At 38.9% G+C, this 27,765-nt stretch overlaps 1 protein-coding gene across 2 annotated transcripts; it reads right to left on the reverse strand.

Moving 5' to 3' along the window:
• Positions 1 to 982: 982 nt before the first annotated feature.
• Positions 983 to 27,588, reverse strand: LOC111553142 (inositol monophosphatase 1). 2 transcript variants are annotated; one of them, XM_023227760.1, is made up of 9 exons: positions 27,486 to 27,588; positions 24,224 to 24,310; positions 23,399 to 23,532; positions 22,422 to 22,526; positions 19,491 to 19,536; positions 17,092 to 17,200; positions 13,943 to 14,051; positions 3,701 to 3,852; positions 983 to 2,328 (listed from the first exon to the last, which is right to left on the reverse strand). In XM_023227760.1, exons 2-9 carry the CDS (start codon positions 24,284 to 24,286, stop codon positions 2,213 to 2,215), a joined length of 834 nt encoding a protein of 277 aa, XP_023083528.1. In that variant the 5' UTR covers positions 24,287 to 24,310; positions 27,486 to 27,588; the 3' UTR covers positions 983 to 2,212. The 2 variants fall into 2 exon arrangements, with proteins under 2 accessions (XP_023083528.1, XP_023083529.1); XM_023227761.1 differs by having other exon boundaries at positions 24,224 to 24,289; positions 27,486 to 27,558.
• Positions 27,589 to 27,765: the final 177 nt, after the last annotated feature.

Below are 27,765 nucleotides of genomic sequence, written 5' to 3' on the forward strand. Positions count from 1 at the left end.
AAAATTAGCCAGGCATGGTGGTATGTGCCTGTGGTTCCAGTTACTAGGGAGGCTGAGGTGGGAGGACTGCTTGAGCATAGATGATTGAGACTGCAATGAGTGGTGATCATGCCACTGCATTCCTGTTTGAGCAGAAGAGCAAGACACTGTCTTCAAAAAACAAAAACAAAACAAAGCCTCTAAAAGTAGTTTGAACTATTAACTTTAATAATGTAAGTATCATGGCCTGGCTTGGTGGCTCACATCTGTAATCCCAGCACTCTGGGAGGCCAAGGAGCCTGGAAAACATAGGAAGACTTCATCTTTATAAAAATAAAATTAAAACATTGGCAGGGCATGGTGGCATCAACTTATAGTCCCAGCTACTCAGGAGATCGAAAGAGGAGGATCACTTTAGCCCAGGAATTTGAGGATACAGTGAACTATGACTGCACCACAGCAGTCAGAGTGAGACCCTGGGCAACAGAGTGAGATCCTGAATCTAAAAATAATAATAACGATAATGGCAACAATAATACAAATACCAATTAAAGTTTTATTCATCATCTTCTTCTTAATTAAAATAAATTTAATTGCAAAAACAACCTGCAACCTTAGAACACAGTATCAGATTTTTTTTTTTTTTTTTGAGATGGAGTCTCACTCTGTTGCCGAGGCTGGAGTGCAGTGGCATGATCTCAGCTCACTGCAAGCTCTACCTCCCGGGTTCACGCCATTCTCCTGCCTCAGCTTCCCAAGTAGCTGGGACTACAAGCGCCCGCCTCCATGTCCAGCTAATTTTTTGTATTTTTAGTAGAGACAGGGTTTCACCATGTTAGCCAGGATGGTCTCGATCTCCTGACCTTGTGATCCACCTGCCTCGGCCTCCCAAAGTGCTGGGATTATACGCGTGAGCCACCACGTCCGGCTGAGAATACAGTATCAGATGTTTTAAGTACATGTGATCAACAGTACAAATACAGTAATTATAGCACTTAAACCTTAGTATCACACATCTTTAATATATTAGATATAAACAACAATAAAATCACTCCCTATCTTGAAAACTTTATAGAAGCACTTTTCATTTTAGAACACAAAGCTCATATGAACCTACAGTAAGTCTAGTAGTCTGTTCACATGCCAAGGGATAAGGCTGAACAATAAATTAACCCTTTAAAAATGTCTATGAACCAGTATAATTTTCTATTTGAGTTCTGCAGAGCAATGACAACTAAGAAATATTTTTAAAGGCTGAAGAGAATCCAGCGGCAATGAACTTAATTAATTAACAAGACTAAGAGAAAAATAAATAGTTCAATATTAACAATACAGTATATTTGCCAGCACAATCAAATCAGTATAAACACCTACTGAACTTAGTAAAATGTTATATTGTATCTAATTATGTCAGATATCTGGTGAGAGTGCTTTGTATTATAGAAATAGTTTCTTCTCTCTTACACAGGACTTTAAAGCAAATCCAAACTGACAATTTAACTGTTTTGGAAAATGTATTCACTGCAGAAATGCCCACAATAAGCAATGCTATCTGATGGCATGGTAATGTGAAACATAAAAAATTTAACTAGATAATTTTTATTTCAAACCTGAAAGAAAAATACAGAATGCTGAGTTCATTACTTCATGTATCTATTATAACTAGGAATTACTACCTTAAAAATATTAATTCTCACAATGTTTGTTTTTAGTTGCCCAGACATGTAATGGGCCAGATGCTATATGAACACTGAAGAATAAAACACAAAAGGTTCTCTGCAAAGAAAAAAACGTTGGCATAGGGTACTTAGTATGTCCTTACAAATTTAATTATATATGGTTTCTGAAACTAAAGAGAAATGTTTTTCCAAACAGTTAACTTTCTAAGTGGGTGTCTGCACCTATATAGTAAGTCAAAATTTCAGGGGACCATAGATATTTAGAAACACAAAATTGCTAATTGACTATTTCAGTTGATGTTATATTTATCAACTATACTTCCTGGGTGTGTCTTCTAAAGTACATCCTTACATGCAAAATGTTTTAAATCAGTGAAACAAACATTATGTCAATTCTTGCAAACCTAGTCATAGTAAAATAAGGAACAAGTTCCAAATTTTTAACCTGGACAAAGAATCTAAACCAAGCATATCATACATCCAAAACACATATCCATCGATGAGTCACCAAATCTGGGGAAAAGCAACTGGGATTGACTATGAGGCTGCCGTAATTAATCTTCATCGTCTCGTTGCAAAGGTATAACCTGAATTTCTTTGGCTATCCTTTCGGCTAATATTCTATTATTTGCAGCAATTACTCTTCGTGACATCAAATCAAATGGTCCACCTAAGAGCAAACAAGTATGAAAAATAGTTTTATCTGGTACAAAAATAATTCATATAAAACGAGTATAGCAATATGTACTATGGTCACATAACATTTTAATACTTTCAGTTTTCTTAAACAAAAATCTACTCTGTTACATTTCTACAAAGTATAAGCTTAGACAATATATAACTAAGTTTCCAAGCATAATGTTTGAGTAAATAATGAAGTCATACCAGTTAGAAAATGTTTTATTTTCTCTATTTCTATTTTTGTACATTCTTATTATCTCTTTATTGTTTAAGAATCTATGGACAGGGCTGGGCGCAGTGGCTCATGCCGGTAATCCCAGTACTTTGGGAGGCCGAGGTGGGTGGATCACGAGGTCAGGAGATTGAGACCATCCTGGCTAACATGGTGCAACCCCGTCTCCACTAAAAATACAAAAAATAAAATTAGCCAGGTGTGGTGGCAGGCACCTGTAGTCCCAGCTACTAGGGAGGCTGAGGCAGGAGAATGGCGTGAACCCGGGAGGCACAGCTTGCAGTGAGCTGAGATTGCACCACTGCACTCCAGCCTGCATGACACAGTGAGACTCCATCTCAAAAAAAAAAAAAGAATCTATGGACAGAAAGTGTGAATCCAATGGATTTTCATACCACTGTCCTTCCCAATTCCTTATTTCTTTGTTGCCTTTCTCCCAGATCACTGGTCAATTCTTTCAACCCAGATTCACACTTTAGTTTAAAATTTTCACGATCAGTTGAAAGCAATTATTTAATTTCTCTAGTCTCAACACAGAAAGTGATGGTGGAGGAAGTCTATCATCAACTATCACCATTGTCACCATTCAAAGAGCTCTAGGTATAAGCCTCAGACTCAGTGACTGTCTGGGCCAAGGGTGTCCAATATTTTGGTTTCCCTGGGCCACACTGGAAGAATAAGAATTGTTTTGAGTCACACATAACATACACTAGCACTAATGATGGCTGATGAGCTAAAAATAAATTTTAAATCGCAAGAAAACTCATTATGTTTTAAGAAAGTTTACAAAGTTGTGTTGGGCCGCATTCAAAGCCATCTTGAGCCACATGTGGCCCATGGGCTGCAGGTTGGACAAACTTGGTCTAGGCTTTTTCTACAGCCTTTCAGGAGTACCTGAAACTCACACTAGAAAAGGATTAGCCATTTATCATTGTAAGTCTCACATTACCATTACCTCTTATCCTTACCTCTATCTCCTAAAGCTTATTTTGATTTTGCACACAATTACATAGCTTGTTTCTGCTTCAAAAGATGCAGTATAACGTATATCAAAAAGGTTTTTAAATTTTACATATGGAGAAAAGTCCAATAGATGTGTGGAGATCTGCTTCACTCTCCATAATTCTACCTGTAACATCCATTAGTACGCCACCAGCTTCAGTCACAACAATGCCAGCTCCTGCAACATCCCAACAGTGAATTCCCATTTCATAATATGCATCTGCTCCACCAGTTGCCACAAGGCACATATTAACAGCTGCTGTTCCAACACTCCGGATCCTAACAAATAGAATTTATAAATAAAATTGGAAAAAATAATCCATTCAAGTAAGATATTCCTCCTTAACTTCACTTTAAGTGTCAACTGAAGAACCTTGGAACAGTCTAGAGGATAAAGATTTTAAGAGGTGATATCTAATTGTAAAATAAAAAATATGTATAAATCTAATTATCATGGTATATAAATCACAAAACCCTCACAAAGCAATACTTCAATAAGATAAACATTAAAACAATAATTTTTCATAAAAAATAAAGATAATGGTTAATTCTACAACAATGAAATGCAAGTATATTAATATTTGTCTAAATCCAGTTACTAAAGTTTGTATTATTTTACACACATATACACATACCCACAATGCAAACAGTCTCTAGGAGGTGTAAAATATCACGGTATGGGTCATTCTCAACTGGGTATGCGTCATACATGTGCCTAAAGCAACAACAGCATGCCAGGCTCTGCACAGACCTAAGCCTGCCGTGGAAAATTACTGTAGGTTTGCTCTCTCATAGCACTTCTTCCTTGAATCCAAGTTAAGTTGAATATGACTACACTTGATAGCAATTGTAGCAATAATTTATTCAGTAAAGAATCATCAATGTTAAAATTAATGGGTGAAAGTCTGATATTTATAGAGTGTCAAAGTGTCTCTCCACAAGATACATAATAAGTACAATAGAAAAATAGCATCTTTACAATGGTCTACCATTACCAAGTGATCCAAGTTAATATCACTCAAAATGGGACAAAAAGAAATGTGCCTGATAAAATGCACTGAGAAGGACAGAACATTACTTTTGTGGCATTCCTGCCAAAAATCCATGATCCAAACATAATCATGAAGAAACTAGACAAATTCAAATTCAAGAGACAGACTGCAAAATAACTGGCCTATACTTCTGAAAAATGTCAAGGTCATAAAAGACAAAGACTAAGCAAGTTCTAAATTAAAGGAAATTGATGAGAAATGACAGCTAAATGCAATCCATGACTCTAGACTGGACGTTGGATTAAAATTTTCAAAATTTGAATAAAGTCTTTATATTAGATTATGTATCCATGTTAATTCCCTTTTATCATTGTACTGTGGCTATGTTACACAATGTCCCTTTTATTAAAGACATACACACTGAAATGTGTATTTAGAAGACAAACGTCACCATGTCTGCTAGTTACTTTCAAGTGGTTTTTACACAAATTCCTTCTGCAACTGTTTAAAGCGATGGTAATAAGGGAGTGAGTTCTGTTCAATGAGATCTTTCACAGTTTACTTATTTAAAAACATGGGAAACTGATGACTAATGTGGCATTTGTTTTATATCTCAAAAATAAAAACAAAAAAATTGCACCTAAGTACATCCTTTATGCCAAAGAAATTTTAAAAAAGATTAGAATAACATGATGTCATTGATTTGACACGTTTTCCATCATATGTTTTTGAAGCACATCAAATCTGGGAAAGTACTAGTAAGTGCACCAAATTTCCACAGATGTTTGTTTCCCAGATAAATAAAATCAAATTAACTTTAGTGGCAGTTTTTTAGTTATAAAGAAAAGTGCATTTCCCCACTTCTCACGAGATATGTGATATTTGATATCTCATATCATAGAATGCAAATACCAAGGTCTTTCATAGTTAATTCCCTGGTATTCTACTAAGATATAGAATCCTAGGCTAGCCGAACAACAGTGATACCTACTAGTGGTGCTTCCTTCACTTCTAATGAGCATAATGGGATCTCAAGCAAGCGGTCTTGCAATCAGCAAGAGAATATTCTTTTATGGAAAATATTACGAAAGGATTACCAAACAGATTACTTAACTACCAGGTAATTAAGACTACGGTGTAAATTCTGCACTATGTGTTCCGAATCTTATCTTATGTGGTCCTCCTATACAGCTGTGGTCCACCTATATAGCTAACATGCTATATTGTAAAAAGGATTACATTTGATGTCACAAAGATTTGAGTTTGCTCCCATGTCATGTCATCAAATAAAGATTCCAGTTTATTTTAGACAAATGTAGTAATGACTACAGCTAATATTTGTAAAGCACCTAGCAGAGTGCCTAGCATATAAAACGTCCATAATAAAAATAGCTAATTTTATGATAAAATTATTCTCTAAACCATGTCAGAAAATAACATATACCATACATAGTGGATTTCATCTGCATGAATTCCTGAAAATTAAACAAAGGAAATGGATTCAGAATAATGTACTTTGCCTCATAAATGTTGGTTCTTAGGAACTTATTAGACTGTTTCTGCTTGTTTAAAGCATTCATTCAGATTATAACTCTCTTTAGTTTAATTGTTTTGTATAAGTAATTCTGAAATCCCATTGTAAAACTGAAGAATCAGCTGAATGCAAAAGATTATAAAAGCAATCAGTAAGTTGGTACTTCTTAGTAATATTTTCCTGGTTATACTTTTGAAAAAAATCTGAAGTAAAAATTAGTTTTTATTTCAGCCAACAGCAAAATTAAAGGTTAAAGTTGTAAACCTCTTGCAGTTTTTTTATGAGTAACATAACCTTTTTACAGCCCGTGGTTACAGTCCTTGCTTCAAGACAGCACAGTGTAGCAGCAAGTTTATTGCCCTTCCCTCAAGGGCATCATTCTGGGAAGTTCTGTAGCTATTTGACAGAGACTCTCTTTTACTTTACTCATTACTATATAGACCACATACGCATAGTACATAATTAGTTTGTACATAGTCAAACTGTATTTTGAAGGGTCTGATTCCTAAGAGAAGTGCAATATTGAAGAAAGAGAAATGATCTGGGAGCCAGGATTCTAGTCACACTTCCATCCAGCTGTGCCATCTCAAGCAGCCACATCACCACTTGAACCTCAGTCAACTCATCTACAAAATAAAGCTGGATTATTAGATGATCTTTGATCAGTTCTAAGACTCTTATAACTCAGTGATATTTTCACAAAGAAAAAGACAGAAATATTAGGTGGTGAAAATATTACCTGTTGTTATTCACAATCACCATATTTTGTTCAATAAAGGATTTTTATGATTTTTCATATAAACAACTATGGTCAAAGAAATAATATTTAATGGCCAGCTGCGGTGGCTCATGCCTGTAATCCCAGCACTTTTGGAGGCCAAGGCAAGTGAATTACAAGGTCAAGAGATCGAGACTATCCTGACTAACATGATGAAACCCCATCTCTACTAAAAATACAAAAAAATTAGCTGGGTGTGGTGGTGGGCACCTGTAGTCCCAGCTACTCCGGCAACTGAGGCAGAAGAATCACTTGAACCCCCGAGGCAGAGGTTGCAGTGAGCCAAGCTTGCGCCACTGCACTCCAGCCTGGTGGCAGAGCGAGACTCTGTCTCAGAAAAAAAAATAAAAATAAAAAATAAGATATAGTATTAACTACACTAAAGTGATGGACCTCAAACCTCTAGCTTTTCTTGAAGATTTAAGGATAAAAGTAAGGATAAATATTTCCTTTTAATTTCTTCATTTATGAAACTGCCATTATAGAGGGACTCTGAGGTTTGGAGAATAATAATGGCATGCCAATTTGGAACTCCCTATACATCCTCCTGGAATATAATAAAACGAAATCAACCAGGAGGAAAAATAAAACCCATAGGACCCATTCCATCAGCTAGAAATCAGGAAACACAAACTCTCAAACTACATCTAAGTAGAAGAAAAACAAACATATAAATTCTAACAGAGCACCAGAGGCCCGAACATACACAGAGTAGGGGAGAGAAGGCAGAAAAGACTTTGTGAGGAAGAACAGGGAGGAGCAGAGGACCCACAGGGAACAAAGACAAAACCACCCTCAGAAAAGAGTCAGTGAGACAATAAACACAAAAACAGAAACACTGAGCACAGATCAGCACTTGGTAATTCATAGTCCTGGCTACAGGTAACGGGCTAAAAAACATGCAGAATCTGACCAGGCAGCCTCAGAGAAGCTATGATTCTGAAGGAGAATCAGATAAGATAGCAGAGATGGTACTCCTTGGAAACAAGTGAAGGAAAAGTAGGAACTAAGAGTGAAAACGTAAGGATCCTGCAGAAATGAATGATAAACAAAAGACAAGCCAACTCTATCTACAACCAGTAGATATTCATAAAAGAAAACGCACAGAAGGGCACAACTGGCAAAATAAGAAATTCAGAAAGCAGGAACCCTGATCACAAAATGAAGTGAAAGTAGAAAAAAGTAGACCACATTCACACAAAACTACTGCAAAACATCAGACGCTGTTAATAAAATGGTTTTGTTTTTTCTGTTTGTTGTAAAGTCTCTCCCCGAAAACCAACAATGAAGGGGAATAAAATGAATATCAATCCAATCCGAATTAAATACTTTCAAACAAAAACTTGTGAATACTGAAAAAAAAGTTACATCAGCGATATAGAAACTAAGAGCAGAAATGGACCAAAATACATACATAAAACAAGATGGCTGAACTCAGGAAAGAAATGGGGGAGGGGAATAAAAGACAAAATAATGTCAGGAACGAAGAATAAATTACAAGGTGCCAATAAAAGAATAGATGAAAAGAAAACTTAATAAAGAGAAATTAGGAAAAGCAATAAAAGAAGTAAAAAGAAACAGAGAAAATGGCTGAAATGAAGACACAAAGGAGATGGAGCATTCCTACTGGTGTCTTTAAAGAAAAAAATAACAGAAGTGCACTAGTACTTAAACTATATCTTAAGGAAACTTCCCAGAAATTAAAAAGACATGAGCCTATATACTGAAACAGATAACTGACCCAGAATGAGCAATTCTAAGATACATCCTTTAAAAACTGTTAGCCAACAATTAAGGCGGAAAAGAAAACAGCCTCCAGTTAAAAGATAAAATAATATAAAAGCCAAGAAAAATTAGATTTGCATCAGATTTCTCAAAAACAATATACAAAGCAAGGCAACAGTGAAAGAACATTTTCAAGAAATTTATACTTTCATTAAGGATACTATATCCAGCCAAGCTGTCCTTCAAGTCTCAAGGCCACAGAAAAGCATTTTGGAAAATACCCAAACTCAGGGAAAACTGTGCACATATCCCCCAAGGAATCTACTAAAGGATGAACTTCATCCAATTAAAAAGGTGGCTGGAACACTTCACAAAAGGACTGCGAGCATTTTATAATGTCAAATGAAGAACTAGGATCAAAGAGTGGGGTCATGGGTTGAAGAATATGTAAATATAATATCTTCTGGCAAAGTAGACAGAATGCAACTTTAAAACTGGGATAAAGAGAGAGAAAACAGGACTGGGAGACTGTTACATAGGAAGGGGACTGGGAGACTGTTACATAGGCAGTAGGTGAAGCCAAAACATTCTAGATAGTAAATAGTTAAGTAAGAAAAGAATATTAAAGGTACTATAAAAGTTTTATTACAAAAGAAACCTGCTGGAATAAACTGTAATCTTTATAAACACAAAAAGAAATTTTAAAAGAGGCAGAGAAGGCACATCAAATGAACACAGTAACTATAACATCATACAGACAGTAATTATAACACACAACAATACAACAGAATTGAGACGAAAGCAGTCATATCAATAAATTAATAGGCCTAACCTATCTGTTAAAAACATTTCAAATTGACTTATAAAGTGAAATTTCACGCAATGCTGTATACAACTTCAAATGCAGTGGTTCAAAGGACTAAAAATAAAAGGGTGGACAAAGATTTATCGGGCAAACAGGAAAAGTAAGAAAGCAGGGGCCGGGCACAGTGGCTAACGCCTGTAATCCCAGCACTTTGGGAGGCAGAGGTGGGTGGATCACTTGAGGTCAGGAGTTCCAGACCAGGCTGGCCAACATGGCGAAACCCCGTCTTTACTGAAAAAACAAAAGCCGGGCATGGTGATGCATACCTGTAATTCCAGCTACTCAGGAGGCTGAGGTAGGAGAATTGCTTGAACTTGGGATGTGGAGGTTGCAGTGAACCGAGGCTGTATCACTACACTTCAGCCTGGGTGACAGAGCGAGACTCTGTCTCCAAAAAAAAAAAAAAAAAAAGGCAGGAATTGCAATTCTGATGTCAAAGTAAAATTCAAGCACAAAAGCATGAAACAAGACAAAGAATACATAAAAAGTATACAATAAACTAAATATGTAACTATTATGAAAAGACATCAAATAACATAGCTTCCACCTACATAAAATAAAAGAGTTGCAAGGAGAAATACACTAATAATAAAAGACTGATACATCAGAGACTCTCAGTATAAGATAGGGCAAATAGACAAAAAAAAAAAAAATTAATTAGGTAAATCTTTTGGCTATATATTGAATGTTATACCCTGGAAATAAGGAATTTTACTATTTTTCAGTGCATATGAAACTTACAAAAATTGATCACAGAATAGGGCACAAAGAAAACATCAGGTTTCAGAAAGCAGAATTGTTATAATGTAATAAAACTAGAGATTAAAGATGAAATTTTTAAAAAACCAAAAAGGTGTCTGCTATGGTTGAATGTTTGTCCCCTCCAAAACACATGTTGAAATTTAATCCCCAATGTGGCGGTATTGGTGGGGGTGCCTTTTAAGAGGTATTAGGTTATAAGGGCTTTGCCTTCTAGGTTCATGGCTTATAGGTTAAAGGTGGGGTGATGCTGATAACAAATACTTGAAAATGCAGAAACAACTTTGAAATGAGTAATAGGTAGAAGATAGAAGAATTCAGAGGAGCAGGCTAGAAAATGCCTGCATTTCCGTGAATGAAGCATTAAGGAAAATTTTGTGAGGGCTTAGAAGACCAGACCAGGGAAAGTCTGGAATGCCTTAGAGATTGGGTTAAGTGGCTCTGACCAGAATGCTGATAGAAATAGGAACAGTATTCTGATGCGGTCTCAGATAAACCTGAGGAACAAGGTATCGGATCCTGGAGGAAAGGCCATCCTGGTTATAAACTGGCAAAGAACTTGTCTGAACTGTGTCCATGACTGAGGGTTTCTTTTTTTTTTTTGAGACGGAGTCTCGCTCTGTCGCCCAGGCTGGAGTGCAGTGGTACAATCTCGGCTCACTGCAAGCTTTGCCTCCCAGGTTCACGCCATCCTCCTGCCTCCACCTCCCGAGTGGCTGGGACTACAGGCGCCCACCACCACGCCTGGCTAATTTTTTGTATTTTTAGTAGAGACAGGGTTTCACCATGTTAGCCAGGATGGTCTTGATCTCCTGATCTCGTGATCCACCCGCCTCGACCTCCCAAAGTGCTGGGATTACAGGCGTGAGCTACCGCGGCCAGCCGACTGAGGGTTTCTTGAAAGCCTAAACTTGAGAGTAATGAATTAGGGTACCTGGCAGAAGACATTTCTAAACAAATTATAGAAGTAGCTGCATGGTTGCTTTTGGCCACTTTGCTGAGATTTGCAAGCAAAGGAGTAATTTAAAGACAAATTTATAACTAAAGGGGAAGCAGAGTGGCCAGATGCAGTGGCTTACACCTATCATCCCAGCATTTTGGGAAGCCAACTTGGGCACATTGCTTGAGCCCAGGAGTTGGAGATCAGCCTGGGCAGCATGGCAAAACCCCATTTTCTACACAAAATACCAAAAATACAAAAATTAACTGGATGTGGTGATGCAAATCTGTGGTCCCAGCTACTTGGGAGGCTGAAGTGGGAGGACTACTTGAGCCCAGGAGGTGAGTCTGCAGTGAGCTATAACGCACCACTGCAATCCAGCCTGGGCTGTTAACAGAGTGAGATCCCATCTCCAAAAAGCAAAGCAAACAACCAACCAACCAAAAAGAAAGGAAGCAGAGCAAAAAAATTTGGAAAACTCTTAGCCTGGCCAAGTAAAGAGTGAAAAGGTGTGTTCAAAGGAGGAAACCAAGAGTTAGCCAGGAACCATTTGCTAAACAGATTAGCACAGCTACACGGGAGCCAGGTGTTATTTCTAAAGACAATGAAAGAAAGGACCTGAAGGCATTTAAGAGATCTTCAAGGCTGCCCCTCCCTTTACAGGCCCAGAGGAGCGCAGAATGGTTTCACGGAATGGGCCTGGGATACTCTCCAATGCTGGTTGCCCAGGGCCATCCTAGACTGTGTTCCCTGCACCCCAGCCAAGGTCAAGTGACCCTAGGTGTGGCTTATACTACATCTCTACAAGGTATAAGTTGTAAATGTTAGCAGCAAGATACCAATTCTGCAAGCTTGCATAAAGGAAGAGCTGTGGAGGCTTTCCAGCCTCCACTTGGCCTCAAAGATTGTCCTCAGAAGCCTGGGAGCCCAGGAAGAGACTTGTCTGACGGGCAGAGCCACAGTGGAACTGTGGGGTTACTGGTAGCAGAGACTTTCCACCAAGGTAAAGCCTAGTAGAGCCCAGGAAGTAAGGCCACCACAGAGAGTCCCCAACAGGGTAACGCCTGACTAGTGGAGCCATGAAAGCAGGACCACCACCTGGGCCTCAGAACTATGGAGTCACCACAGCAGCATGCAAGGTACACCTTGGAAAGTTTCAGGCACTGGACTCCAACCCATGCCAGTAGCCATATGGGCTATACCCTGCAAAGCCACAGGGGCAGGGCTGCCAGAGGCCTTTACCCAGCCCTCGACCCCCAGTGTCTCCACGAGGTGGTACATGCAGTCAAAAGTGATTATTCTTCAGCTTTAAGATTTCATGTCTGCCCTGCTGGGTTCTGGACTTGCATAGAGCCTGTTCTTTCTTTTTGCCTAATTTTCCCTTTCGGAATGGGAATGTTTGTCTTACGCCTGTGTCACTATTGTATCTTTGAAGCAGATAGCTTGATTTCACAGGCTCACAAATGAGACTCTGGACTTTAAACTTTTACGTTTGTGATAGAACAAGTGAAGACTCTGGGACACTGGGATGGAATGAGTGTATTTGTATGGAAAAAGACAAATCTGGGGAGTGTCAGGGGTGGAATGCTGTGGTTTGAATGTTTGTTCCCTCCAAAACTTATGTTGAAACTTAACCCCCAATCTAGCAGTACTGAGAGGTGGGGTCCCTAAGAGGGCTATGCCCTCATGAATGGATTAATCCACTCATGGGTTAATAGATTAATGAGTTATCATAGGACTAGGACGGGTGGCTTCATAAGAAGAACAGAAACCTGAGCTAGTATGCTCAGCCCCACCATGTCACATTCTGTGCTGCCTCAGGACTCTACAAAGAATCCCCACCAGCAAGAAGGCCCTCATCAGATGCAGCCCCTTGACCTCGGACCTCTGAGCCTCTATAACTGTAAGAAATAAATTCCTTTTCTTTATACGTATACATTACCCAGTTTCAGGTATTGTGAGCAACAGAAAATGGACTAAGACCCTCATTGTGAAAATTTAATATAACTCTTCAGTAAAAGAGGAAATACAAGCAAATTACAGAATTCATGAAAAATAATTATAATGAAAACAGTAAGTATCAGTATTTATGGGATATAATGAAAACAGTGATCAGATGAAAATTCATAGCCTAAATACCTACATCAATAAACATAAAGGAATTAAAATAAATTTTCTAATCAAAAAGGAAAAAAAAGGAAACAAAGTAAACCAAAAGAAAGCATGAGGATGAAAATAATTGTGCAGAAAAGAAAAAACCATCTAAAGTTAAAATCCTGATTCTTTGAGAAAAAAGAACAAAGAAAAAAGCACAAATAGACAAAATAGGTGACAAAGGGAAAATAACCACTGATATAGAGAAGCCAGAAATTAATTATAAGAGTCTATCTTACAGACTTCTATGCAAATAATTTGAAAACTTAAAGGAAGTAATTTCATAGGCTGTGGAAATGTTCCAGATCAAATAAGGCTAAGGAGACACGACAACTAAAAGTAATAATGCTGACTCTAGACTGAATCCTACTCTGTTGGAAGGCAAATCTATAAAGAACATTAGCAGATTAACTGACAAAACTGAATATGGATGACAAATTAGATTAAAAACTATATTTATGAAATCAATGTTTTCAATGGTTATGGAACAGAATCTCCCTATTCTTCAGAAACCATTATGTATATAATTCATTCTAAAATGGTACAGGAAAAAAAAAAAGGTGTGTGTATGCACATACACATGTAGAGAGAGAGAGAGAGAGAATAATGGTAAAGAGCTTACCCATGAACAGGAATGCAAAAAAGCTTTTCCATATTAGAAAGAACAATTCTTACAGTCTCTGGTGTTCTGGAAGAGCCCAACTCAGTCACCAAGAGTGATTTGGTAATATCTAGAAAGAAAGAGTTACGTTTCAATATTTAGAATTCTAGAAAATATCTGACACTTGTAATTCAGAAGAGGGCATTTGTATCCTTCTTCCTTGTTTTATCATGTTTCTTTATAAGCGTTTAAATAATAAAATACTGATAAATTAATTATCCCCAAGCGATCCTTTTTATAAGCATCAGAGTCCAGCTGCTTAGGCCCTTCCTGAAAAAGTATATAATGTAACCAATTTGCCTGCATACATAATACCTTTAGTGGGAAACAGCAAATGCCTTAAATATTTAAAAAGCAAAAAGGAGAGATTAAATTCAATAAGGGATTTATGTATAGATTTGAAAGAAAACAAATTACAGTAAAAGTAAAAATTTTACTTGTACAACAAAAGTAAAATTCTCTGACATCCATTTACAAGACTGACAGGTTATCCAAGGTTTTTTTTTTTTTGAGACGGAGGAGTCTCGCTCTGTCGCCCAGGCTGGAGTGCAGTGGCGCGATCTCGGCTCACTGCAAGCTCCGCCTCCCGGGTTTACGCCATTCTCCTGCCTCAGCCTCCCGGGTAGCTGGGACTACAGGCGCCCACCATCTCGCCCGGCTAGTTTTTTGTATTTTATAGTAGAGACGGGGTTTCACCGTGTAGACCAGATGGTCTCAAGGATTACAGGCTTGAGCCACCGCGCCCGGCCTATCCAAGGTTTTCCATTTGAAGCTCAGGACACACCCAACACCCCATATCTCACATCCTCTCAGCAGTTGAGATGTATGTTCACCAGCTGTGTTTGAGCATTTCTGTAACTGTTGTACTACTTTTAATAGTTATATAATTTAGGGCTGGGTACGGTGGTTCACACCTGTAATCCCAGCACTTTGGGAGGCGGAGGTGGGCAGATCACGAGGTCAGGAGTTCGAGACCAGCCTGTCCAACATGGTGAAACCCCATCTCTACTAAAAATACAAAAAACTAGTTGGGCATGGTGGCGTGTACCTGTACTCCCAGCGACTCCAGCGGCTGAGGCAGAATAGCTTAAACCCAGGAGGCGGAGGTTGCAGTGATCCGAGATCACGCCACTGCACTCCAGCCTGGGTGACAGAGCAAGACTCTGTCTCAGGGGAAAAAAAAAAAAGGTTACATAATTTAGTACTTTGTAAAGTGAAGAACGACTATGCAAAGGAAAAGAGTTGTTTCTATGAAAGCTACCACATTCCTTCAGGTCTAAGATTTGTATTTTCTCACATGTTGACATCTAGAAAAATAAGAATGCATCCTCCATTTCATGGGGTCTTATATTTTAATAAAAAGGAAATAGCCTAAAAATCTGCTCTTAAATTAAGTGTTTGATTGAGGGGAAAAAGTATAAAAGCCTAGAAAGATTCTAAACTCAAATTGTTTTGCAAGTACTTCTAAGTTCTTGCTGCACTGAAAAGAATCTCAAAGTGCAAACTGTGGAAACTGTTTGATGTGGTTTATGGAAGAACAGTAACTCAAAACTTCAATAAGCTGGGAGAAAGAAAAAGAAAAGTTTTAATCTGCAGAATGCCAGTACCTTTAAATTATAAAGCCCAAAGAGGCATTTAAAATATACCAACACACAGTCTCACTCCCCTGGAGTTAAATAATTACCACTTGAAGCCGCTTGCTATGTGGGCTCTACACTCACTGATGCCAAGCAGCCATAAAATGCCATACACCCTGTAATTCAACATTGTATAGCCAATCACTAAGCAATGTTATTTCTGTAAACAAATGAGAATTCCTGAAGTACAACTTTTCTAATCATCCCCTCTCCCAGTGTGTCCCTTTTTCTTTAAAAACCTGAGCCTCTGCTAAGTTCTCTGGCGCACACTCCAAGGTAATCTAGAAGTGTGTCCTGGGCTGCAGTCCTCAACTTTGGCCCAAATAAACTCTCTACATTAATTTTGCCTGTGCTTCCTTTTTTGAGGCCGACAGACGTAATAGAGAAGGAAGAACTTGAATTGCCATATGGCTCATATAAAATATATGTCTCATTTTCAGTGATTCCCAGCTTTAATGGGCTTCCCCCACCCCCATTTACTTTGTAGTAATTGGTCCTAGGGGCATCAGATCAGAGGAATTCTATAAGGAATTTTAGATGCAGTAGATAAAACATAAACCATGAACTCCACAAGGACAGTGTGAAAGGAAAATAAATCTGAGGACCCAAAAATCACTGAGCCAAGGGAAAAGTCAAGCCGGGAACTGTGTCAGGCAATCCTGTCTCCCATTTAATTCCTAAATAAGACACCTACAAAGACAAAAGAGCTACATACCTCCCTTACAATTTCCCCAAAAGGAAATTCCTTGTGGGACCTCAAGATCTTTACCCTAAAACAGTTCTGGCTGAATTTTGCCCTGGCAATGTAGACTGATAGCTTATCTTCACAGGTGTGGGACAGAAAGTCATCCCTCTGCTCACCTGAGACAAATTCATATCTGATTGCTTCCTCTGCCCTATTGTTTATGTAAAAATGCAGATTCACTGAGCCAGACTCAACTGTGTATTTAAAGGCTGATTACAGACTTAAAAGAATGTAATCATTTGTCATTTATCTACCTATAACCTGAATACCATCCCCTTCCCCACTTCTAGTTGTCCTGCCTTTATGTACATCTTACACATATTGATGTTTCATGACTATAAAAGCAAACTGTACCCCAACCACCTTGGGCACATGTCGTCAGGACCTCCTGAGGCTGTGTCACGAATGCATCCTTAACCTTGGCAAAATAAACTTCTAAAGTGATTGAGACCTGTCTCAGATATTTAGGGTTCACAATCGGAAGCCAGTCTTAATCATCTTCCTATCTCTATCACAAAATATAATGTTGAGCCTGAAGTGTTTGCTCAATTACATTTCTTTCCCTACTTCCACTCCACATTCAAAACTGAAGTCAAAAAGAATAAAGAGATAATAAACACAATTTATGAATCAGTTAACACTTGGAGAATTCCACAGGTGAACATTAAAAAACAATAAAATATTGAGTACACAATATGAATAGCACCAAAAATTGGAATTAACCCTACCTTCTTGTTGTGAAACTTGTAGTTTTTGACCATTACAAAAGGCACCTTTTCCTTTTCTGGCAGTGTACATCTTGTCTTCCACACAGCTGTACACAACTCCAAATTCTATCTGCAGAGGAAATCAAGTTTCCTTTACCAAACCTAAGTATTTTTCATGTACTTTTTTCTAAGAAAATAACAAGACAAGCTGGTATACTGACTAATAACAATGGACTGAAATGGCTAAACTGTGGGATACTTAAAATGTTAATTTCCAGACTAATTAAGAGAAAGAGGTCACCAGAACTGATATCCTTGACTCTCCTCCCATCCAGGTCCAGATCTAAGAACACCCACCTTACCTCTCTTCCTCCTGCCTCAGAAGACAGGGCTTTCTATTTTCTAAGTGAACACTTCTCCGGTGTTAGGACTCCTACCCTCACATACATTCTCTCAAAAACTGCTCCATCAGCTGATTCCCTCGTCTCTTGGATTTTTCTTCTTATACCTTCTCTTTAAGTTTCTCTCCTCCTTACAAAACCTTTGAAATGTTATTCTACCCTTTTCCCTTCACTGCCAATGAATAACTTTGCATCTCTTATTCTCCTCTTAATATATTACAATGTGGCTTCTGCCCTGATCACTCATTCTTCTGAAAGTCCCACAAAGAGAATATAAACAAACGTTGTTTGTTGCCTCAAATGCCTTGTCTGAAGAATTGGAGCCTGCTGGCTCAACACTTATTCAATACTTAATTTACTACCTCCATGTTCCCAGCATTATTCTCTTAGTTCTACCTCACCTACTAATTTGTCTCAGAGTTATGACTTTAGAACATTCTTTTCTGCCTCACCCTGAAAAGTTAGGCACCTCAGGCTTTTTTCTTCCTTCTCCCATTGCTTCAATTTCCCTTTTAGCTCTCCATATTCACACAGGTTGGTTCTTTCCAGTCCACAAATTCATTTTGGCTCCCATCAACCTCATAATTGGGGGAAGAACCTATGGTTCCAAACCTAGTCTTGCAGAATTTCAAAGACAAAATCACTAATTGCCTGATCACCTCCCATTTCTTCCCCATAAATCTCTTTCATATTTAATCTTAAAAATACTTCCCAATTTTGCATTTCCTTGACTATTCTCACTGCCTCTACTTAGTTCGGAATCACCCACGCCCCAGTATAATCTCTACATTGCTAGAATTATCTGTCACTTTCCACTTCAAAACCTCTACTGGTTCCCAACTACCTAGAAACAAACAATTTTCTTGCATGGACTGGCCACAGTGCCTCACAGTAAGGCCAAACTAACCTCTGTCCTGGCCACTTGGAGCACTTCCCTCATCATGAACATCTCACCATTCCCCACACATATCATGGTCTTCAATTTCTCTAAGCTGTTCTTTCTGATTAAAACGCTTTTCTCTTCCCACCCACCACCTTGCCGCCAATCTGGAAAACCCCTAGTTTTCTAAGGGCCAACTCACATGACCAACTTCTAAGACCCCTGCTGTTATGAAGATTTTACCAACCCACTCTCAGAAGAACTGGTGACATCATGTGTTCCCACAGTATTTTTTTTCACGGTTCCACCACATATCATCTTACCTGTTCACACATCTAACTTTTGTGCTGAGCTGTGAGTTCAATAGCAGGAACAGCACATAGCCCAGAGCTGATTATATACTGAATGCTCACTTAGCTTCTTCTGGACATTCTCACTAATTAATACAACCCTGGGGCTAAGCTGTCATTTGTCTACTTTGTGTTTTACGTTCAGAAATGTTATAACAGATTTTATACATGTTGATTTTACATTATGAAAAGTTCCTTGAAGATAGGTAGGTAAAATGTTAGTAACCACTCTTCACTGTTTGACCAACTAAGTAGCCAAACAGCAAGGAAATGCTATAGCTATGTGTTTTATTCTGCCAGACTTTAGACGTAAGTATTTGGACATAAGATATAACCTGAACTATGTGTAGGTTCCTAAGGAGAGTCTGTATTTTCCAGCTATGCTTTGGCCCCTGCTACTTGCTGGTTTCTAAACGTATTTCTTCACTAACACCTACTAAAGCATTCCCAGCTCAAATCTCACCTCTTCCACGAAGCATTTTAGATCACATACCAACTACTACCCCATCTGACTCTATCACATATATAATGGTTACTAAATACTGAGTTGTATTTCAGTTACTTGTGTATATTTTCTCCTTACAACTCCTGCTTCTCAGAGTACATTAAATTTTATTCAATGGAAATGTACCATGAAAATTTTAACAGTCCTGTAGCTTATATTCAAAATAATGCAGTTATATAAATCAAATATACAGACAAACCTGAATTTATTATGAAAACACATTTACTTTTTCTCAGAAAATGAGAGCAAGGCATATAATCAAATATATGTTTAAAAAAACATACCTTTTTATTTACAGCAAAGCCAATTGAAACAGCTACAAAAGGAAATCTTTTTTTAAAAAAAAGGACAAAACACAAATTAACCAACATAGAACTTTTGCTAATAAAATTAATCTTTTCATAATATAAGTGTTCTTAAAATTTTTCCTATAAAAAGTCTCATCTCCACTCCCCACAAAATCTAAGATGCAGAACAGTTTGTATGGTATACAACCCTTTGTAAATAGGACAAAGTGGAGGTATTATACACACATACCCACACACACACACATTCACACAGGATGCTTCTACAGGCATGAAACATCTCTGAAAGGATTCACAAGAAACTCGTAACAATGGTCATCTCCAGAGATGGATCCTGGGAAACCCGAAATAGAAGTGTGAAGGGCATTTTGCACTGTGTTTTCTATCTTTTGAAGGTCAAATTCTATGAATATAATAGCTATGTAAAAATATTTTTTCATGGCCGCACACAGTGGCTCACTCCTCCTAGCACTAATTTAGGAGGCCAAGGCAGGAGGATCATTTGAGCCCAGGAGTTTGAGACTAGCCTGGCTGGGCAACATGGTAAGATCCTGTTTCTACAAAAAAAAAATTACAAAATTATCTGAGTGTGGTGGTGCACGCCTATAGTCCAAGCTTCCCCGTTAGGCTGAGGCAGAAGGATCCCTTGAGCCGAGAAGGTCAAGGCTGCAGTGAGCCGTAATCATGCCATCATGCCACTGCACGCCAGCCTGGGTGACAGAGACGCTGTTCCTCTTTAAAAAAAAAAAAAAGTCAAAATTGTAAAAACTTTTAAATCAATTTGGTTAAAAAAGAAAACTGTAAAAACTTTTAAATCGATTTGGTCAAAAAGCATATATTTTAGTGATTTTTTCTTTTTCTTTCTTTCTTTTATCTTTTTTTTTTTCTTTTTTTTGGAGACGAAGTTTAGCTCTTGTTGCCCAGGCTGGAGTGCAATGGCATGATCTCAGCTCATTGCAACCTCCACCTCCCAGGTTCAAGTAATTCTCCTGCCTCAGCCTCCCAAGTAGCTGAGATTACAAGCAAGTGCCACCATACCCAGCTAATTTTGTATTTTTAGTAGAGACGGGGTTTCTCCATATTGGTCAGGCTGGTCTCGAACTCCCGACCTCAGGTGATCTGCCCGCCTCAGCTTCCCAAAGTGCTGGGATTACAGGCATGAGCCACCGCGCCTGGCCTGTGATTTTTTTTTCTTATATCCTAGATCATGATAAACACAAATACTGCACTGGACAAAATAAATGACTGTCACTTGTCTCTACTCCAACAGCAAACTTTAGGCTTGGCCTCTGAAAAGTAGACTTTGAGCCAAAATTTTTCCAGAGCTGCATGACAGTCTGAACACAGGTTGTAACTGCTGACTCACAAGAGAATTAAGATCAAGGAAATAGACAAGATCAAGGTTCAACTCTTGAAACTAAAGCTATTGAAAGTAAAATCTTTTAAATATGTAATAAAGTTTTTAACAAAAATAAGATACTATACACAGTGTATTGTACAGTATTCTCTTCTGTGAAAATATATTAGCATCTTTCCACATTTAAAAGATACGACATTCTATCACATATAGATTCTAAACCTTACCTTTGTAGACTTCAAGGATTGGATATATAGTAGATGTGTATGACTACATGGGAACTTCAAATATGACATCTAAATGTAATCCCACCAGAAGCAGCTACTCATTTTAATGCCCATGTCATGGGCAATTTCATCAGGCTTTCTTCTAGTAATATCACATACTTACTCTGTGCCAGGCACTATACTAAGTTCTTATATGAATATACTACTCATAGAGTTGAGTTACAATTCTATGAGGCAAGTACTATTAATATGGCCTTTTTATAAATTTTTTTTTAATACTGTGGCCTAGAAAGGTTAACTAACTTGCCTAAGGTGAAAAAGCCAGCAAAAAAGCACCAGAATGCAAGTCTATCGATCCTAACAACCCAGAAATTTTTTTTTTTTTTTTTTTTGCTGGCCCCAGCCCCATCCCCATCCCCCTAAGGGCTGAGGGGAGGGGCCTCCCCTGCACTTTTTAACCCTGTTTTTCACTCCTGGACTGAACTCATTCTATATCGACAACACTCTCCAAGAGTGACTGCATTAGTTTTACTAAAATACATTTTTTTTAACATAGTTTAAATTTTTTAAATTTATTTTTATTTTTTGAAAACATATTTTTGGCCAGGTGCAGTGGCTCACGCCTGTAATCCCAGCACTTTGGGAGGCTGAGGCAGGCGATCACCTGAGGTCAGGAGTTCAAGACCAGCCTGGGCAACCTGGTGAAACCCCACCTCTACTAAAAATAGAAAAATTAGTCGGGCGTGGTGGCAGGTGCCTGTAATCCCACCTACTTGGGAGGCTGAGGCAGGAGAACCGCTTGAACCTGGGAGGTGTAGGTTGCAGTGAGCCGAGACTATGCCATTGCATGCCAGCCTGGCCAACAAGAGCAAAACTCCATCTCAAAAAACAAAAACAGAAACAAAACATATTTTTACATAGTTAATACTAATAGATCCATATTAGTAGATCCATATAAATCTATGGTATGTGCCACTCAAAGAACAGAAAATGGCATTCAGGGCAAAGTGCCCTTCCCACTCTCAAAGCTGCAATGCTGTTTGCTTCCCTTTTTAGATAGCGCCAACAGTGGGAAAAAGAATGGTGAACAGGGCACTTGGCATCACAGGACAAGATCACATTAATATTTCTTTACCTCTTCCATATCTGATAAGTCTGCATAATACATTTTGCTCCACTATTACATTTTATATACACTTTATTAGAATAAAGAAGCATAAACAAAGTATACAATTTTCTAAAGTGTACATGTTCCTAAACAGAGTATCTACAGGTCAATCCAGTTAATACGTAAAGAGTAATTATATTAGAAATTTAAAAACATACCTATGTACAAAGTTAGTTGTTCCATCAATAGGGTCAATGATCCATGTGGGGTTGTTGGTTAAGATACTTTTTTCCCCAGCTGCCACAGATTCCTCACCAATGAAACTAAAAGCAAGTGGGACAAACTCTTAATCTTTACACTGATTTCAACAATTTCCAAATCATAACATTTCTTTAGCTACGCAGAGTACTATAAAACACAGCAGGCCACGTCTGTAATCTCAGCACTTTGGGAGGCTTGGGTGGGCAGATCACCTGAGGCAGAAGTTCAAGACCAGCCTGGCCAATGTGGTGAAACCCCGTCTCTACTAAAAATACAAAAATTAGCCAGGCATGGTGGCAGGCACCTGTAATCCCAGCAACTTGGAAGGTTGAGGCAGGAGAATAGCTTTAGCCTGGGAGGTGGAGGTTGGAGGGAGCTGAGATCGCGCCACTGCATTCCAGCCTGCGTGACAGAGTGAGACTCTGTCTAAAAAAAGGTCCAGACACTCTCTAATACTCTCCTCCCTTCAAGAGGCAGAGCCTAATATCCCTTCCTTGAGTGTGAGCTACGCACAGATACTTGTTTCTAACCAATAAAGTGTAAGTGACAGTATACAAAACTTTGGAGACTAGTTCACAAAATGCCCCTCTAATTTGCATCTGGTTCAGACTGTTTCTCCATCCCTGTGCCATCTGCACCGGACTAGATGTCAGCTTCCACGTTGTGAGTTACTCTGTAAAGAGGCTACATGGTAAGGAACTGAGAGTAGCTACCAGCAGATAACTCCCCCAGGAACTGACATCTGCCAACAATCACATGACTGAATGGATCCTTGAGCTCCAGTACAACTTTCAGTTGACTGCAGCCCTGACCAACATTTCGACTGTAACTTCATGGAAGACCTTGGCAAGAACCATGTAGTCAAGCTACTCTCATATGCAGAACCCCAATGGTGAGATAATAAACACTTCCTATACAGAGTAAATCAAAATACCTGTGAGATGGATACTTTTCCTTTATGGAAGAGATAAGCATTTTTTCAACTTTTTGGTCTGTAGCAGTTACCAAATCAACTGGAGAACTTTTCAGCATAACATTCATTTCATTTTTTAGAGCTTCACAAACTACCTAAAAAGAGGTTTTGGTAAGCAAATAGAAAAGGCATAATTTTAAACAAACAGATAAAATACAAAAATGGTTTAAGACATTCAATCTGTCTTAAATAATAGTCTTTAAAGACATTCTTAAAAATATCTTACATCTATAAAATAAGCCTTTAATAGTTACGTCTTTCTAAAAACAAAAATTATATAATCTTACATCTTATTTTAGATTCACAACTTTCATCACAGAAACTTTGATCATATAAAAATCAGGGTATATGCTCTATTTAAAGTATTTAGTAAGATGAAAATAAATGTAGATTGATCAAAGTGTGTATTTTATTTAATAAGGCAGGCTGGGTGTGGTGGTTCACACATGTAATCCCAGCACTTTGGCAGGCCAAGGTGGTCCAGGAATTCAAGACCAGCCTGGATCCTCATCTCCAAACAAAAATTTAAAAAATGAAAAGTAGCTGGACATGGTGGCTCATGCCTGCTGCAGTCCCAGCTACTCAGGAGGCTGAAGTGGGAGGATTGCTTGAGCGCAAGCCTGGGAAGTTGAGACTGGAGTGAGCCATTATCCCGCCATTACATTCCAGCTTGGGTGACAAGCAAGACCGTTTCAGAAAAAGAAACCAAACCAAAACAAACAAAACAAGGCAGCAACACAGTGTCCCCACCAATCACATTATAACTGACAAAATCTTAGCTCATACCTCTCCAGCTCGTCTTGCTAGAGTTACTGCATAATCCATGCATTCCTGCCAAGGATCGGCCATCTTCTGAAAATATTTGACAAATATCTGTACAAAGTAGTTACAACTGTCTTAGTACTCTTAATTATAGAATAGTTAGTTCACAAAAGCATCTTAATTAGAAACAGACTGTCATTTCAGGATTCACCCCCTGCCCTAGAGTTTTTCCCAAGATTTATGCCTATACCCAGTTAAAAAACATTTCTCACCTAAATTACCTCATTTCTACATTAAAATATTTTCATAATAAAGACTATTCTATGAAATTGTTTCCCAGTGTGTCCATACCATATTACACTTTTTTTAAAAAAAAACAACACATTCATTTGGAGAATAGATAAGAAACAACGCAAGAAATACTTTAAAAGTTAGCATAATATTTGGGAGGCGAATAAAGTGAAAACAAGAGAAAGAACACTGGGAATACTAAAAAAGAAGCTTGAAGGGAAACAGCAAAAGGTACTTGAAAAAATTATGTGTAAAGATGAAGAACTTAAGGCTCAGAGATGAGAAATAATTTGCCCAAAATTACAGACAACTGACACAGAACTTGAACTCAATTCTGATTTTAAAGTCCATTGTTATTTGTATCACAACATTCTGAGAAAAGAAAATTCCAGGACAAAAAAAAAAAACAGTAAAAAAGCAAATTTATTTCCCTGAGTTTCAGAGAGGGGAAAAAAAAAACGAACATATATTTGTGTTCCAAACTGTCCAGCTTTCCACTGACTTCTGAAGACTAAAATAACTCACCACTGGCTTGATCACACTCTGAAGTCTGCATCTAGCACAGTAAAGCTTTTTAAGCTGTCAGACTAAAAACTGTGGCACCATTTAAAAAGCAACCCTGATTTTGTCTCCTTTCCAATAGAAAATAATAGACACAGAGTTACATCTTGAAGACTATTCATCTTGGGGCTCACATTATAGGAAAGAGGACAGGAGTGGAAAGGAAGGGCAAAAGACCCACATACCGAATTTCTACCTGTTGCTTTTTCTTCCTGATAAAAGCATTTTTTAAAATTTTGTTTTAAAGGAAGCCACTCTGTGAGTCATATAAGCAACTCCTTCAAGCTCTTCACGAATTGTTTCCAAACTTTTTTTTTCACTCTTACTCCCATTCTGCTCCACTAGTCTTAACAGAACTAGATGTTCTCAAGCTGTACGTGCTTTCCTGCCAGAAACAGCTCAAGCCACTCACACTCCTGCCTTCTAACAGCACTAACGTAACTACAAATTCTTCAGGACCCATTTCAAAAGCTACTGTCTCTTCTAGGGATTCTCCACCCAGAAGTCACTATGTCCTTCACCCTTCAATAGATGTTTACTGAATACCTATTATATGCTATACACTGCACCATGGGGAGGAAAATCAGGTCCTGTTCACACTTTCTAGGAGGGACTCACTATTAATAAAAAACTAAAGACTACATGCAAAATAACAACTGGAATAATAAAAGTTAAGAAGGAGAAGTGCAATGAGAAGCATCTAAAAGGGAGCTTTCACCTGGACTTAGGCATCAGATCAGGTTTCCCTGAAGACAAGATTAAACCAAGAGAACAACAAGTGAACACGCATGAACTCACTCAACTGCAGGATGCCTGGTGCATGAAGACTAACTGAAGGGCCTAAGTGTGACAGCTCAGATTAAGGGAAACAGGAGGAATAAAGCTGGGGAGGTAGTGGGGATCATCCCCTACAGGCGGGCCTTACGGATAAGACACTGATTGAAGAGGCTTCAGGAATCACTTCATTGTGGTTACTGAACAGAAGCCTAGAAAGTGAGTGTGAATAGAGGGTTAGCAGATTTACATTCAGGATGCAGTAGTGGGAGGACACCTGATGACTGGCTGAAACCTGGGAGGGAAGTTTTGCTGGTAGAGAAGTTAAGAGAGTCAAGAGATACCTGTTTTGAGGGAATCAGTAACAGATTGGCTACAGAGTACCAGGGACAGGAAGAGTCCAGATTTCCCATTCTGGCAACTGTATGGATAACAGTCACAGTCTATGGAAACAGGGAGCAACAAAAAAAGAGTCAAGTTTGGGATATAGGTAGGAGTTTGAGAGATTAGGAGTTTAATTAGTGGAAGATGAGAGGCCTCTGTAAAATCAAAAGATGTCAGTTATGCAGCTGAATCATGGATCCTGAGCTCACAGGTATGGCCTGCAGATAGAAACACATAAGTTACTTGAGCAGACAGCAACTGAGGTCCTGAGTCTGGACATGGTTGGATAGGCATGATTGACAACTGCATAGAAATGTGATCCCACAAAATCAGTAGGATCCAAATGGAACAGATTGACTGTGGAAACCCAGCAAGGACTGTCTTCAGATTCATCTTGGCCTCTGTCCAGCATTCCTTTCTCCTGTATATGGGGCAAGACCCCTACTGAAATGGGGGTCTTAAGATCTACAACCAGACAAGGTAGGTCAGAGAATTACTTCACGGTCAGTTCTAAGACAGAAAGGTGGGCAAAGATTCCTGTCAAGGGCTATGGGAGTTATGAGCCAGGAATGGTGAATGAAAAACCATATATATATACACATACACACACACACTTATATATATATACACACTATATATTTATACACTATATATAAGTAAATTTACTATACATAAGAATATATACTATGTATAATAAAGTATATAAGTACATTTTATATATCTTTTTATATATAGTTATATCTATATAAATCACAGGACATTTATTGATGGGCAGGGTCCGTAGTTCACTCACTTTCTTTTTCCCAAAGCCATAAACACCTGAACTGTTTGTGCTGTTTCAGTCCTGGTCACAGCCTTCCAGCGTGGGAGCCAGGCCACCTGTCCCAGCAGCGCGACTGCGGCAGCACAGGACCTGGGCGCTGCCCCATCACTCAGAGTGACTACCTGGGCCTGGGGATGCACCAAGTTTCTCGGAGCTTTTCGGAGTTGGGGACATGAAAAGGGGCAATTATTCTATAGAAGCCGCCACAGAGGTTAAGTGAGGTCGCGTGAGCGAACCGCTACTCCAATGTCGGAACTGTTCCTGGTCGCCCAGGGCAGCTCCGCATAACGCGGCAGGCAGGGGTCACCCAAAGGTGGCCTCCGCCCTAAGCGCCTACGGCGCACAGCGCTCGACCCCTCCCCTGCGGAGGGAAGGGGCCGCCCTGGAAACACAGAGCGCCCGCTGAACCCGGAGGGTGTGGCGAGGGGAGCGTGAGGAAAATAACGGTCTCACCTTGGGTAGGAGCACGTCCGGCTAGCTCTGTGCCCGGTGTTATCACGCTCGGCTCTTCCGGAGGTAGAGGGGCTACTCGCAACAGGAAGTTCCGCCTTTAAAAACTCGGTTCCTGAGGGGGCGTGGTCGCTTTGCTGGGCCCCGCCCCGAGCTGCGCCCTGCGAGCCTCTGCCAGGCCCGGCCGGGTTCTGATCCGCGCTGGAGCATCAGACACTGCCTCTTCTTTATCGCTTCTGGTTCTTTTCTCCTGCTTGCCTTTTCATCTCTCAAGTTTTAAAAA

Source organism: Piliocolobus tephrosceles, chromosome 7 (genome assembly GCF_002776525.5).
Source record: "Piliocolobus tephrosceles isolate RC106 chromosome 7, ASM277652v3, whole genome shotgun sequence".
Lineage (NCBI taxonomy): Eukaryota > Metazoa > Chordata > Mammalia > Primates > Cercopithecidae > Piliocolobus > Piliocolobus tephrosceles.

Bases quoted from the DNA above. Each gene is read 5' to 3' on its own strand.
- LOC111553142 (XM_023227760.1), bottom strand. From the start codon at position 24,286: ATGGCCGATCCTTGGCAGGAATGCATGGATTATGCAGTAACTCTAGCA. The intron at 22,527-23,398 runs GTATTTTGATTT...ACTTGCTTTTAG, and splicing joins GAAAAGTATCCATCTCACAG to TTTCATTGGTGAGGAATCTG. The intron at 3,853-13,942 runs GTAAGCTCTTTA...TCTATTTGTTAG, and splicing joins TTTTGCATTCCTGTTCATGG to GATCCGGAGTGTTGGAACAG.